At 48.8% G+C, this 13,931-nt stretch overlaps 1 protein-coding gene across 1 annotated transcript; it reads right to left on the reverse strand.

Annotated features, from left to right (window-relative positions):
• Positions 1-426: 426 nt before the first annotated feature.
• On the reverse strand, positions 427-1,680 carry LOC135374408 (uncharacterized). The gene has a single exon (XM_064607372.1). The coding sequence runs from the start codon at positions 1,678-1,680 to the stop codon at positions 427-429; it is 1,254 nt and encodes a 417-aa protein (XP_064463442.1).
• Positions 1,681-13,931: the final 12,251 nt, after the last annotated feature.

Genomic DNA, 13,931 nt, shown 5'->3' on the forward strand with positions numbered 1-13,931 from the left:
TCTGCTAAAGAGCAGAGCGCAGGGAGGAAAAGGATGCAGCTGATTGGTGGAGAGTGAAGAGGTGCACGTGGAAGGGAGCGGTTGTTTTCTGTTGGCCTGTGCCGCTGTGCGGACGGCAGCGGACGCCTTGTATGCTTTCTTGCTTGCTTACTTGGGAAGGCAGCGCAGTGCATATCTGTTTGGCGTGGTGGTGTTCGTTACCCAACGAAGAGTACGCAGTGGTTGTGTGCTGATATGTTGAAAACTGAATGAACGGTGTTTCAAAGCGGAGTGGACAGACATCGGTGTGCGACAGAAAGAAGACGTCGATGAAATGAACGATGATGCGGCGCATTGAGATAACTGGACAAAAAAGTAGAGAACTCCGACTTAACATGACAAAATAACAAGTTTTACTCAGACGTTTCGTCCGTCACGCGACGGACATTATCCCAAACTGAGTGAGAGATTATACAACCGGTCGCTATTTAAGGAGATGGGAGTATTGTTCAGGAAGGGGCCACGGTTTTTGTTACAAACCGAGGGGTCACCACGTATGCGCCACGACTCTAGAAGCTTCCTGGGTCCCCATCTTTGCTCGCGAGCAAAGGTCACCGCGTTGTCAAAGTCGAAATAATGTCCCATGTTCCACCAATGCTCTGTAAGCTCCGTCTTAAACCTTGTGGCGTGGGTCTTGCTCTTTATGTCCCGTTTGTGTTCCTTGAAACGAGTATTCCGTTTTCTGCCTGTGTCGCCAAAGTAGCACGTGTCACAGTCTTGGCATTGTACTTTGTAGACTACTCCAGACTGGTATTCCGGCGGGACCGGGTCCTTCGGTTTCGATATGACACTTCGAAGTTTAACATGGTGTTTTAACGTAGTCCTGATATCCAACGGAAGCGAAGCCCGGCGGATAGATTCAGAAACGCCTTCGACATAGGGGATGACAACACGTGCCTGGCGGGTGCGGTTCCCGTCGCGCGGTCCAGATGTTTGCATGCGCTTGCGAGTGTCCTCGATAAACCTGCGTGGGTAGCCACGTTTGTCCAGATAATCGGTGATCGTAGCGTCCTCAGAAGCGTGTAACTCAGTGCAGGATGATAACTGTTCAGATCGATGAAATAACGTTCGTACCACACTCCGTTTGTGCTCCGTGGGGCGATGTGAGTCAAACCCAAGGAAACTGCCGGTATCACAACGCTTTCGATAGACACATGTTTGAATATCTCCCGAGCTACATCGGCGCGCACACACATCCAAGAAAGGAAGCTTGCCATTTTGTTCCGTCTCGTAAGTGAAATTGATCGATGGCGCAATGCTCTTTAGAACCGAGTGGAAGTCACCAACGTGGTCACTGTTGAGAATCACGAACGTGTCGCCGACGTAGCGGCGATAGAACTTGACCGGATGGCAAAATCTTTCCATGGCGGTTTCTTCAATAAGCTCCTTGACAAGATTAGCTAAAGTGCTTGACACGGGGCTACCCATGGGACAACCTTCGATCTGCTGGTAAGTCCTGCCGTTGAAATTGAAGTGCGTCTGACTGAGGCAAAACCGCAAAAGAATAACCACCTCTTCAGCTGTGAGCGATGTTCGAGTTGGCATGCTTCTGTCCTGGCGTAGTCGTGCCTCCGCCACCTGTACCGCAAGACCCTTAGAAACGTTGGTGAACAGACACACCACATCAAAGGATAACCTCATTTTCGTTGAGAACTTGCGTCCGGATCAACTCTACAAACTCCTTTGAATTGCGAACCGTCAGGCTGTTGTTACCGGTGACCGGAGCTATGAGTTCCACCAAGTATTTGGATAGGTTGTATGTCGGTGACCCAACGAACGAGACAATAGGCCTCAAGGGGCATCCTGGCTTTGTAACATCATCCTCATCATTTGTGCAGCCTCGGTTTGTAACAAAAACCGTGGCCCCCTTCCCGAACAATACTCCCATCTCCTTAAATAGCGGCCGGTTGTATAATCTCTCATTCAGTTTGGCACTGATGATGTCCGTCCCATGACGGACGAAACGACTGAGTAAAACTTGTTATTTTGTTATGTTAAGTCGGCGTTCTCTACCTTTTTGTCCAGTTATGTCGTCTCCCAGCTTTTGGAGTATTTTTGCATTGAGATAAGCAAGCTCCCTCGCTGGTGAATGTCATTCGCGAGCCCCATCAAGACGAAATTAATTACGCTGGGGCCTGTGGAGTGTGTATAGGAGCAGTATGCAGACGCCCGTATGGTTTTACGTGCCGAATCGGTAGCGAATAGAATACGCAGTAGTGAGAAAATGACAAGTCGTCGTGTACAGCGGAGGGAGCCTTTGTTTACTTTTGTCGGCGTCGGTGAAGATCCACCATCAAAGAACCTCGATAACTCTGAGAACATCACCAGCATCTGGTATTGATACAGGTACATAGCAGAGTTCATGACCAAAAGCTAGCTTCGAGATATCATGAAATTTTACGGCCAAGCATGCACCTCTTAAGGTGACTTAACGCAAGGGAAACCTTCTACGGTAATACGCACAATTGGAATCATTTGTGGCCTGCGCGAGGAACTGAGGATCTTCTTCCTTGTCCTTGAGGAGTTTGAATATCATTCGTTCGGAGGTCGCACACAGCTAAGAAGAAAAGAAAAAAAGTAGAGAGATGTGGAGGTCCCTGCCGCCTTGCGCGCGCTGCAAATAGCTTTGCTGGCATAAAAGTTATCTGATTTAACTGAAATATTGTTGCTTGCCTCGACTGGAGCAGCTTGAAGAACGGAATCTGCGTCTGTTGGGAATGGATTGAACATGAAACGTACCTGTTTGCAGATTGGCTACCCTTTTCATCAGGAGACAGCATATTTTTATTTTTTAAAGATACGCATTGACAAGAAGAGTGTATTTCTCATCACATGGTATACTAACAAAGTGGGTGGGTGGCTTAAGTGGGTGTAAGCTTTACCACCTTCTCTAGGCGGTGCACCAGGGGTGACGGTGACCTGTGCTGTGTGTCTCCACCGCAATCAATTTCGTGGCCAGCATTACCCCTTCATGCCCTAGTTTGTAGGTATACACAAAAACGCGATTCAACGAATGGGCGCCGCCATTAGTGCTGCCACCCCGTGGTAGTCATAGGAACTGTGCACATCTGGACTGCCGTTTGCCGAGTTCGTTCATTTTCCCATGTGTGTTTTCGTTCATTTTCGTGTCCGTTCGTGTTTATTTCATGTCCTTTCATTTTCTCCCGCGCGGGAACCTGTGTAGAAAAGATATCCTCACGTGAACAAGTGTGCATATCGCACGCGGAAGCAAGCAGTCTTGTTTTCCCGTGATGTTTCGAACATTGATACGCTACTCAGATGTTGCCCAGATGACTAGTTATAGGGAATGGTACGTTTTTATCGATGATACTCATTAGTGTCATTAAAGACGGCGACCACCAGTATTCATCCCAATGGGAAGAGCGATTTTTGCAGTCCACCCCTGTTGTGTCGTCGCTGGGAACGAGGCTACAGAGCGCACACAGACTGGTGGTTTGAGAGTAACGCCACAAGGTCTATATGCAGTGACAATTACAGATTATTGAGCAAGGATCAATAGGTCTGCCTTCTGTTATGCCTATTGATATCAATGATTCACCGACACACTCGTTGGCAGCCCAATAATCCAGCCTTGAAAATCGGGAGGAATGTTTGCTGGTGATGATGATGTTGTCTACTTTTGTGCTCAACTTTGCAGCCAAATTTACAAGATACACCACTACTTCCTGCCAATGCCATCTTCTTTCCAGTAGTGGAAAAGTAATTGGGCCTGAACGCATAAAAGGACCTGTTCGGAGTTAGGGTGGTGCATAGAGCCCATTGGTTTCTGACAAGAGAATACATAACTAAACACGGCCCCAGAACAAGCCAGTGCATGTCTTTAACATTGCAGTGATTTCTTCTTCCTATAGCAAGCTACCTGCAACGTGTTAGCGATATGCCGCTCTGCAACATAAATTGTGGGTGCAGCAACGTCTGTTTGAGAGTTTGGCCAACGAGTGTGTAGGTGAATCATAGATATCAATAGGCATAACAGAAGGACGCACACCTATGAGGTCTTGCACCAGCCGCCCTCCGAGGTGGAGGAACGCGTATTTCGTACATAACCGGAAGTTACAAGGGCGTCCGCCAAGAGTGTTTTTTGAATACCAGGCTCTGTTTCCAGAGCTTTTACCAGACATGTTTCATTAAGGAAATTGAGATGACGTCTGCCCTTTGAAGAGGAGTTTGTACGGGTTCCGACATGTCAGGCAGGCAGTGGAATGTGAGGCTTGAGGAGTTTCTGAAGAGCGTGTGCGAAACCAGGTCCAAATCAGGTCCTCGTATCTATTTCGACAACCCCCATCTTCCTTCCATTCCCTCTCCTTCCTCTTTCCTAAGTGTTAGCTTAATCTCTTTGTCCCCTCCCCCCTCCCTTGGAAATGTAACTGCTGCCACTATTCTGAGCAGGCAGACTGCTGCAGGCGTCTCTTCCTAATAAACGTCACTTCCACCACCACCACCATCCTGTATGTCGACGTTGTTTCGGTTGATTTGATGAAAAACGAACGGCGTACGCAATTTTTTATGCAAAAAATCTGTACTGTACGCTGTCACAATCAACTCGCTCCTGGTTCGTTTAAGCCTTTTGTGCAAAAAATGGCGTGTTGTCATCAAGTAAAAAAAAAAAAGCGCACGCCCGCGTTTTCAGCAAATCAGAGGTAAGAGCGATGTCATTGGGCATGATGGTTGGCTGCGTGCGTGCTATGTGGTGAAGTTCATTTTTTCAGGGTACACCACGATCAACAGTTATTTCAGTTCTCAAAAGTACAATGGCGTCTTCATTGCGCACCGCTAAGTGGCGTGAGAGGCGAACACTTTTATTGTTAAGCTTCCACCGCACCGGCAAAGTTGGATAACTAGCACTGATAATATGCAGCAGTGGGCAGGCTGAAACACAGCGTTTGCGGCAGTCGTCGCACTAACAATGTCACGATGACCTGGATGATAAGAGCTGGAGCGCCTGGTGAACCCGATTGGTTTAATTGATACTTGGTCCCACGTGCATGGTAACGCATATGAGCTTACCTGGGTTAACACACGTGGCCATCACAGCCGACTAGACAGATTTTATGTCTCGCCACGCTTGGTAGACTCCATCTCTAGTTGTGCGACCCGACCTGCTGGGGATCTTACAGATCATCACGGCGTTCTTTTGTCCCTATCTGGCCTGCTAAATTTTCGATCTGGTTGTTGTTTTTGGCGGCTGAACGTGTCCTTGCTCGAGGATCCCGAAATTAGAAGTGATATGCAAGATTGGCTATCGGAACAGTGTTCCGCACCCGATTTTGGGCCAGATCACTGGGAGGCTTTGAAGCAGGGAGCAGCACACCGTCTTCGGTCTTGGGGGAGACAGCGTGCGCGTGAACATCGGCAGTGTAGAGATGCACTCAGGCAGGTATTAGCTATTCTTCGCCACCCTGGCTCTCGCAGCGATGATACTGCCTCTGAGATAGAGGATGTGCAAAGGCGCCTTGCGTCTCTTCGTATGCACTCATGGCGCAAGTTCGTAGCGCAAAGAAACGTCGAGCGCTGGTGTCGGGAAGCTTATTGCTCCCGCATGTTATTGCGGCGCTATGTGGCAGGAAATCCGGGCTCGAGTATATCCGAGCTCCGGTCAGCTGACGGCTCACTTCTAACCGAGCCTAAGGACATTCAAGCAGCGATGCGTGAGCATTGCGCGGCCCTTTACGAGGAGTCATCACCCGACGAGCCCGTTATCAGCCGAGAGTGCCCGCTGCCGGAGGAAAAGATAGAGCATGTAGGCTCAGGGCCGCTCACGCAACAAGAGATTCTAGCAGCTGTCTCCTCAATGCCGAATGGAAAGTGTCCCGGCGTTGATGGCCTCCCAGTTCAGTTCTACAAACGTTTCTCGCGGGTAATTGGTAACTCCTTGACTCGGGTATTTAATCTATGCTTGTCCCGAGGAATGCTATGTTCTAGCATACAGAGTGGAGTTGTTGTCCTCTTGTGCAAGGACCCGTCCAGAAAACGAGATTCGGATGCATACCGGCCTATCACTCTATTGGCATGCGACTACAAAATCTTAGCCAAGGCACTTCTTTTGCGTGTTTCGCCGCACTTAGAAAAGGTGCTACACCCGTGCCAGGCGTGTTCTGTCCCTGGCAGGTCGTCAGACCTCCACAGGATTGCGCTACGTGATGCCATCCATTGGATAATGTGTTCACGCACAGCAGCAGTGGTGGCTTCCTTCGATCAGTCGAAGGCATTCGATCGTGTGCGCCACATGTAATTATTTTCAACACTGAGGGCATATGGTTTCGCCGATGGTTGGGTGCGCTTCGTTGAGGTGCTATACAAAGGCGCAAAAAGTGTCGTTTCCGTAGCTGGTGGTCTATCGTCTTCGTTTGACGTTACGTGTGGTGTCCGACAAGGATGCCCTCTCTCCCCCGCCTTGTATGCCCTTGCCATCAACCCTCTCCTCGGGAGGCTGTGTTCTCTCTCAGTTATCCTATGGCTACCTAATAGATGCCCACCGCCTGTGTTTGCGTACGCTGATGATGGCTCCGTCATACTACCGCGCGAGAGTTCCCTAGAGCCAGTGTAGAAAGCGTTCGAAGCGTTCTACGGTACAGTTTCTGGGGCAAGATTGAATAGGTCCAAAAGTGTCGCCTTTTTTTAAATGTTCAGCCAACCTGTGCTGCACCATTTCAAGTCCCTGTAAGACCTCAGGTTAAAATCCTGGGAGTTGTTTTTGACAGTCAGGGGTCTCAGCTGCCAACTGGCCTCGAGTATTCAGCCGCTGTAGTGCTGTGCTGCGAGAACTTAAGTTTGCCGATCACATTCCGGGCACGGCTGTTAGCAGCATGGTATTACAGTCGCTTGTGGTTTTTAGCGGCTGTTTCATCCCCGCCAGCGGTAATACAAGCAGATATCACACGACACGCGTTCCGCTTCCTGTGGGGCGGATCCGTTGAATGGGTCTGTAGGTCTCAACTCCACGGAAGCCGTGATCTGGGTGGCTTGGGAGTACCGGCTGTGCCAGAAAGGTGCTTGGCGCTTCAATCGCGTATTCTCTTTGAGGCGCTCCGTGCATCAGAGCACCCGGCCTGCTCATTAGTGCAGTATTTCCTAGGATACGCCACCAGGTGGTTCCTCGAAAGTCCCGAGCTTCGCCCCAGGGCGGAAGTACTCCCTCCTTATTTGTGTGCTTGTGTTGCTGTCGTGCGGCGCTTGCGTGTCGAATGCCCAGATGAAGACATTTCCTCGTGGAGCGTCCGTGATTTCTACGCTGCCTACAGGGAAAAGCGACCGGGTCCCGCAAGGCCAGCGGTGCCAACGAAATTCGCCTGGCGGCGTATCACTGCTGGCTGGCTTGATGCACGGCGCGCTAGTCTCCAGTGGAAGCTGGCCCATGGTGTCCTCCCACTGCGTGAACGTTTGCACCGTTTTCGGATATGTCGGACGGACGGTTGTCCGTCTTGTGGCATGTCTGAGACAGCAGAACATTGTTTTTTGCGATGCCATATTCCACTTTTACTATGGAGTAGGGCGGCGCAAATATTTGGGCTCCCAGCAGTTGATTGGGCCACCTCAAGATACCTGGAGCCGTTGCCGGTCGCACGCGCAGAGCGAAAGCAACTAGCATTGCTGATTTCGGAAATTAACTTCCAAATTTGGATTCGCCGATGCCGGCTGTCCTTTGGTGGCCCAGATGTTGGGAGCATGGCTATTTTTCAGGCAGTGAGAGCCGGGCTGCGTGCACATATTACCCGTGAGCAGTCATTACTTGGCTCTGTGGAGTGCTGTCGCCGCTGGCTTACAGCGACTCGGCTCTTTGATTATGATCAAGGTGAGTGGCATATCAAGTTCTAGTAGGCCCACTAGGACTGTACTGCTCCCCCGTAGCGACTCTTCCGGAGTTTCAGGATTGTTCGCAGGGTATGGCACGTACAAAAAGCAATCTCCCTTTGGAGCGTTGTTATCTGGTATGTAAGATAGAATTTGTGTAAAAGAGGCTACCTCCATAGGTAGTTATCTTGCTTGATGACAATACACACCCTTATAACTGCACTGTACTGTACTGGATACTGCTCCCCCGTAGCGATTCTTCCGGAGTTTCAGGATTGTTCGCAGGGTATGGCACGTACAAAAAGCAATCTCCCTTTGGAGCGTTGTTATCTGGTATGTAAGATAGCGTTTGTGTAAAAGAGGCTACCTCGATAGGTAGTTATCTTGCTTGATGACAATACACACCCTTATAACTGCACTGTACTGTACTGGATACGGCTCCCCCGTAGCGATTCTTCCGGAGTTTCAGGATTGTTCGCAGGGTATGGCACGTACAAAAAGCAATCTCCCTTTGGAGCGTTGTTATCTGGTATGTAAGATAGAGCTTGTGTAAAAGAGGCTACCTCCATAGGTAGTTATCTTGCTTGATGACAATACACACCCTTATAAATGCACTGTACTGTACTGGATACTGCTCCCCCGTAGCGATTCTTCCGGAGTTTCAGGATTGTTCGCAGGGTATGGCACGTACAAAAAGCAATCTCCCTTTGGAGCGTTGTTATATGGTATGTAAGATAGAGTTTGTGTAAAAGAGGCTACCTCGATAGGTAGTTATCTTGCTTGATGACAATACACACCCTTATAACTGCACTGTACTGTACTGGATACGGCTCCCCCGTAGCGATTCTTCCGGAGTTTCAGGATTGTTCGCAGGGTATGGCACGTACAAAAAGCAATCTCCCTTTGGAGCGTTGTTATCTGGTATGTAAGATAGAGTTTGTGTAAAAGAGGCTACCTCGATAGGTAGTTATCTTGCTTGATGACAATACACACCCTTATAACTGCACTGTACTGTACTGGATACTGCTCCCCCGTAGCGATTCTTCCGGAGTTTCAGGATTGTTCGCAGGGTATGGCACGTACAAAAAGCAATCTCCCTTTGGAGCGTTGTTATCTGGTATGTAAGATAGAGTTTGTGTAAAAGAGGCTACCTCGATAGGTAGTTATCTTGCTTGATGACAATACACACCCTTATAACTGCACTATACTGTACTGGATACTGCTCCCCCGTAGCGATTCTTCCGGAGTTTCAGGATTGTTCGCAGGGTATGGCACGTACAAAAAGCAATCTCCCTTTGGAGCGTTGTTATCTGGTATGTAAGATAGAGTTTGTGTAAAAGAGGCTACCTCCATAGGTAGTTATCTTGCTTGATGACAATACACACCCTTATAACTGCACTGTACTGTACTGGATACTGCTCCCCCGTAGCGATTCTTCCGGAGTTTCAGGATTGTTCGCAGGGTATGGCACGTACAAAAAGCAATCTCCCTTTGGAGCGTTGTTATCTGGTATGTAAGATAGAGTTTGTGTAAAAGAGGCTACCTCGATAGGTAGTTATCTTGCTTGATGACAATACACACCCTTATAACTGCACTGTACTGTACTGGATACTGCTCCCCCGTAGCGATTCTTCCGGAGTTTCAGGATTGTTCGCAGGGTATGGCACGTACAAAAAGCAATCTCCCTTTGGAGCGTTGTTATCTGGTATGTAAGATAGAGTTTGTGTAAAAGAGGCTACCTCCATAGGTAGTTATCTTGCTTGATGACAATACACACCCTTATAAATGCACTGTACTGTACTGGATACTGCTCCCCCGTAGCGATTCTTCCGGAGTTTCAGGATTGTTCGCAGGGTATGGCACGTACAAAAAGCAATCTCCCTTTGGAGCGTTGTTATCTGGTATGTAAGATAGAGTTTGTGTAAAAGAGGCTACCTCGATAGGTAGTTATCTTGCTTGATGACAATACACACCCTTATAACTGCACTGTACTGTACTGGATACTGCTCCCCCGTAGCGATTCTTCCGGAGTTTCAGGATTGTTCGCAGGGTATGGCACGTACAAAAAGCAATCTCCCTTTGGAGCGTTGTTATCTGGTATGTAAGATAGAGTTTGTGTAAAAGAGGCTACCTCCATAGGTAGTTATCTTGCTTGATGACAATACACACCCTTATAAATGCACTGTACTGTACTGGATACTGCTCCCCCGTAGCGATTCTTCCGGAGTTTCAGGATTGTTCGCAGGGTATGGCACGTACAAAAAGCAATCTCCCTTTGGAGCGTTGTTATATGGTATGTAAGATAGAGTTTGTGTAAAAGAGGCTACCTCGATAGGTAGTTATCTTGCTTGATGACAATACACACCCTTATAACTGCACTGTACTGTACTGGATACGGCTCCCCCGTAGCGATTCTTCCGGAGTTTCAGGATTGTTCGCAGGGTATGGCACGTACAAAAAGCAATCTCCCTTTGGAGCGTTGTTATCTGGTATGTAAGATAGAGTTTGTGTAAAAGAGGCTACCTCGATAGGTAGTTATCTTGCTTGATGACAATACACACCCTTATAACTGCACTGTACTGTACTGGATACTGCTCCCCCGTAGCGATTCTTCCGGAGTTTCAGGATTGTTCGCAGGGTATGGCACGTACACAAAGCAATCTCCCTTTGGAGCGTTGTTATCTGGTATGTAAGATAGAGTTTGTGTAAAAGAGGCTACCTCCATAGGTAGTTATCTTGCTTGATGACAATACACACCCTTATAACTGCACTGTACTGTACTGGATACTGCTCCCCCGTAGCGATTCTTCCGGAGTTTCAGGATTGTTCGCAGGGTATGGCACGTACAAAAAGCAATCTCCCTTTGGAGCGGTTTTATCTGGTATGTAAGATAGAGTTTGTGTAAAAGAGGCTACCTCGATAGGTAGTTATCTTGCTTGATGACAATACACACCCTTATAACTGCACTGTACTGTACTGAATACTGCTCCCCCGTAGCGATTCTTCCGGAGTTTCAGGATTGTTCGCAGGGTATGGCACGTACAAAAAGCAATCTCCCTTTGGAGCGTTGTTATCTGGTATGTAAGATAGAGTTTGTGTAAAAGAGGCTACCTCCATAGGTAGTTATCTTGCGTGATGACAATACACACCTTATAACTTGTGGCAAGCTTTCGCTTGTCCCATCCGACAGTTGGCAATACGACAACTTGTAGAATATTTCTTAAATAAAATTTTCTGAACAGGAGACGGAAGACGACAACAATCTGATATGGACAAGCTTTCTCTTGTCCCATTCTACAGTTGGCAATACGGAGGAGGAGACGATAAGGATAGAGTAAACGACTCATCTGATCAGTCTACAATACAACAATAAGCAGGAGGCGGATGCGTAGCGCCCCGTACCACTTTCGACTTCCTCTTCTTCCGTGAGTGAACAATACAAGAACTTTACACTTGAAATCGAGCCAGGACACTTCTCATACGTGTTTCGCCGCAGTTGGAGGTGGTCTTGCACCCATGGCAAGCCTGTTCGATTCTCGGCAGGTGATCGGTCCTCCATAGGATGACCTTTCCTGACCCCGTCCAGTAGTTAAACCTGAGAGAGCTAACAACGGTGTTAGCCTCGTTCGACCGGGCAAAAGCCTTTGGCAGAGTGGGTTATTCGTATCTGTTCTCCGTGAGTACAGCTTACGGCTTTCATAAAGCGTGGATTCGATTTGTGGAAGTGTTGTACCTCGGTGCGAAAAGCCTCGTCTCCGTTGCAGGTGGTCTGTCGCGTCCGATGGAAATTACGTAGGATGTACGACCGGGCTGTCCCCTTTCTTTTGTACTCCACGCTGTTACAATCAACTCGCCCTCCTGGTTCGTTTAAGTTCCCTTCCTGTCCCTCTTACATTGCCTGGTGGTTGCCCTCTCCTGTTTTCGCTATGCAGATGATCTCACTCTGGTGCCACCAGGGGAAACTCGACTTGAAGCTGTCCTGAAGGCTTTCGACGATTTTTGTAAGACGTCTGGCGCATAACTCAATCACTCTAACAGCGGTACCCTCCCTCTACATTAATGCACGACCTTCTCGCGTTGTCTCCTATGGCGTACCCTCAAAAACCCTAGTCAAAATGCTCGGCGTTGTCTTCGATCTTAGTGAGGTATCTCGTGTGGCCCTAGAGTAGCTAAACATTCATCCGCTGTTCTTCGTGAACTGAAATCTGCAGACTTGGCCTTCACTTTCTGCGCCCGTTTACTGACCTTTTCGTACAACAGCCGTCTGAAATTCCTCGCCGCTGTGTGTCTGCCCCCCTGCAGTAATTCCATTCGCCATAACTCGCAACGCCTTGCGTTGCCTGTGGTCTGGTTCGCTTGAATGGGTCAGGAGGCCTCATCTGTATGTTACGCGTGATCGGGCCGGGCTTGGCCTGCCGCGGTTACCACGAAGCGATATCTAGCACTTCAGATCCGTGGTGTCTTTGAGGCGCTTCACAGTCCTGATCATGCAGCGTGCGCTTTGGTGCAATATTTGCTCGGTCATACCGTCTGGTGGTTAACCGATAACACTAACAGCCGTCCGAGAGCAGAAGCTGCTTCCTCCCCTTTTCGCAGCTTGCTTACCTGCGATCTGACGCGTACGTGAGATGTCCCTGGACGCCGACGTCTCTCTCTGGGACGCCAATGATTTCTAAGCCGCACTCATGAAGCCACTGCTGATATCCTCCCTGCCTGGTGCCGTGGGTGATCATTTCTTGGGTTTCTGGCGACGTATCACACCCGGCTGGTTGGACGCTCGTTGTGCAAGCCTGTAGTGGAAGCTGGCTCATGGTGTCCTGCCGCTCAGCTCCTCCTCGCTCATAAGCGTTAACACGTTTCTTCTTGATGATGTGTGACGCTTTTCAAGTCCAGGTTTGGTCTCTCCCAAAAGTGTCACAGCAATTTCCTGTGTCACTTAGGTGCCACTGTTTTTAGAGTGTAAACTTTTGGCTTTAGCAGGCGAAAGAAGGTGGCCCACGCACCAGATCGACATTAGGACCTTACACCTGAACGGGTTGTTGGAAGAACGCATGTACATGGAGCAACCAGCGCTGTTTCATGAAGAAAACTGAGATGACGTCTGCCTTTTGAAGAGGGGTTGGGGTACAGGTGACGTCAGTCCGGGAGTGGAATGTCAGACTTGAAAAGCTTCTCAATCGCGTGGGCAACAACAGCTTTATTTTGACTTTGGAGAGTGGAGAGGTTCATCGCCAGAGGCGATACTCTACCCCATTGCTGGTCGGCCTGTGGGGAATAAAATAACGAGCCCCTTTACAATAACGATCGTAGCCCGATGGTGGGTTTAACCAGGTTGGTCTAAACAGGGTTTAACTAATCGCGTGGGTTTAACCAGGTCGAAAAGGAATCCTTGTATCGGTTTCCACAACCTCGAAGGTATCGTCGTTGGAGTGTATGTGAATGACACCTTAAGCATAGCGCTGAAAGAAGACAAAATAAGAAAGCTGAAACAAAGCGCTGGAGCCACCTTTGATATGAAAGATATCGAGGAAATTAGCCACGTTCTCTCTATGAGAATACAGCGTGGAGCGGATGGTAGTTTGAACCTATACCAGTAGGCGAAAGAAAAATTCTTTCCCGGAAGAGCACCGCAAGCGGTACTGCCCCGTCGACATTTTTATCGGCCGTACCAGTCAAAGACACGGCCCACCCAGGGGCGGACCGCGTTATCAAGGGGCCCTTCTCCAAATATGAAGGACCAGCTCACTTTCGCCTGCCTCCACCGCGAAAGATTAGTACATGGATTTGAAGAGAAACCAGACCACCAGTGTAGGAGTATGTGTGTATTGTCATCAAGCAAGAGTAGGAGTATGCCGAAGTCATTCTGGCCGCATTTGGTATGAAAGACGCAAAGGGAGCGTCAACGCCACTGGATCTAGGAACTGTGGTGGAGGTGATGGTGATGATGGTGGTGAAAGGGCTCGCCGTTGTCGGTAATCCAGGAACTTTAGACGCTCTGATTCAGGTTCACGCTCAAAGACGCAAACGATCCGTATCTCTATGTTTTCTCATTCAGCTACCAACAATCGGCAAGCCTTGGC

This window comes from Ornithodoros turicata, unplaced genomic scaffold (genome assembly GCF_037126465.1).
Source record: "Ornithodoros turicata isolate Travis unplaced genomic scaffold, ASM3712646v1 Chromosome56, whole genome shotgun sequence".
Taxonomy (NCBI): domain Eukaryota; kingdom Metazoa; phylum Arthropoda; class Arachnida; order Ixodida; family Argasidae; genus Ornithodoros; species Ornithodoros turicata.

Excerpts from the sequence above, each read along its gene's own strand:
- LOC135374408 (XM_064607372.1), bottom strand. The coding sequence starts at position 1,680 with ATGAGGTTATCCTTTGATGTGGTGTGTCTGTTCACCAACGTTTCTAAG.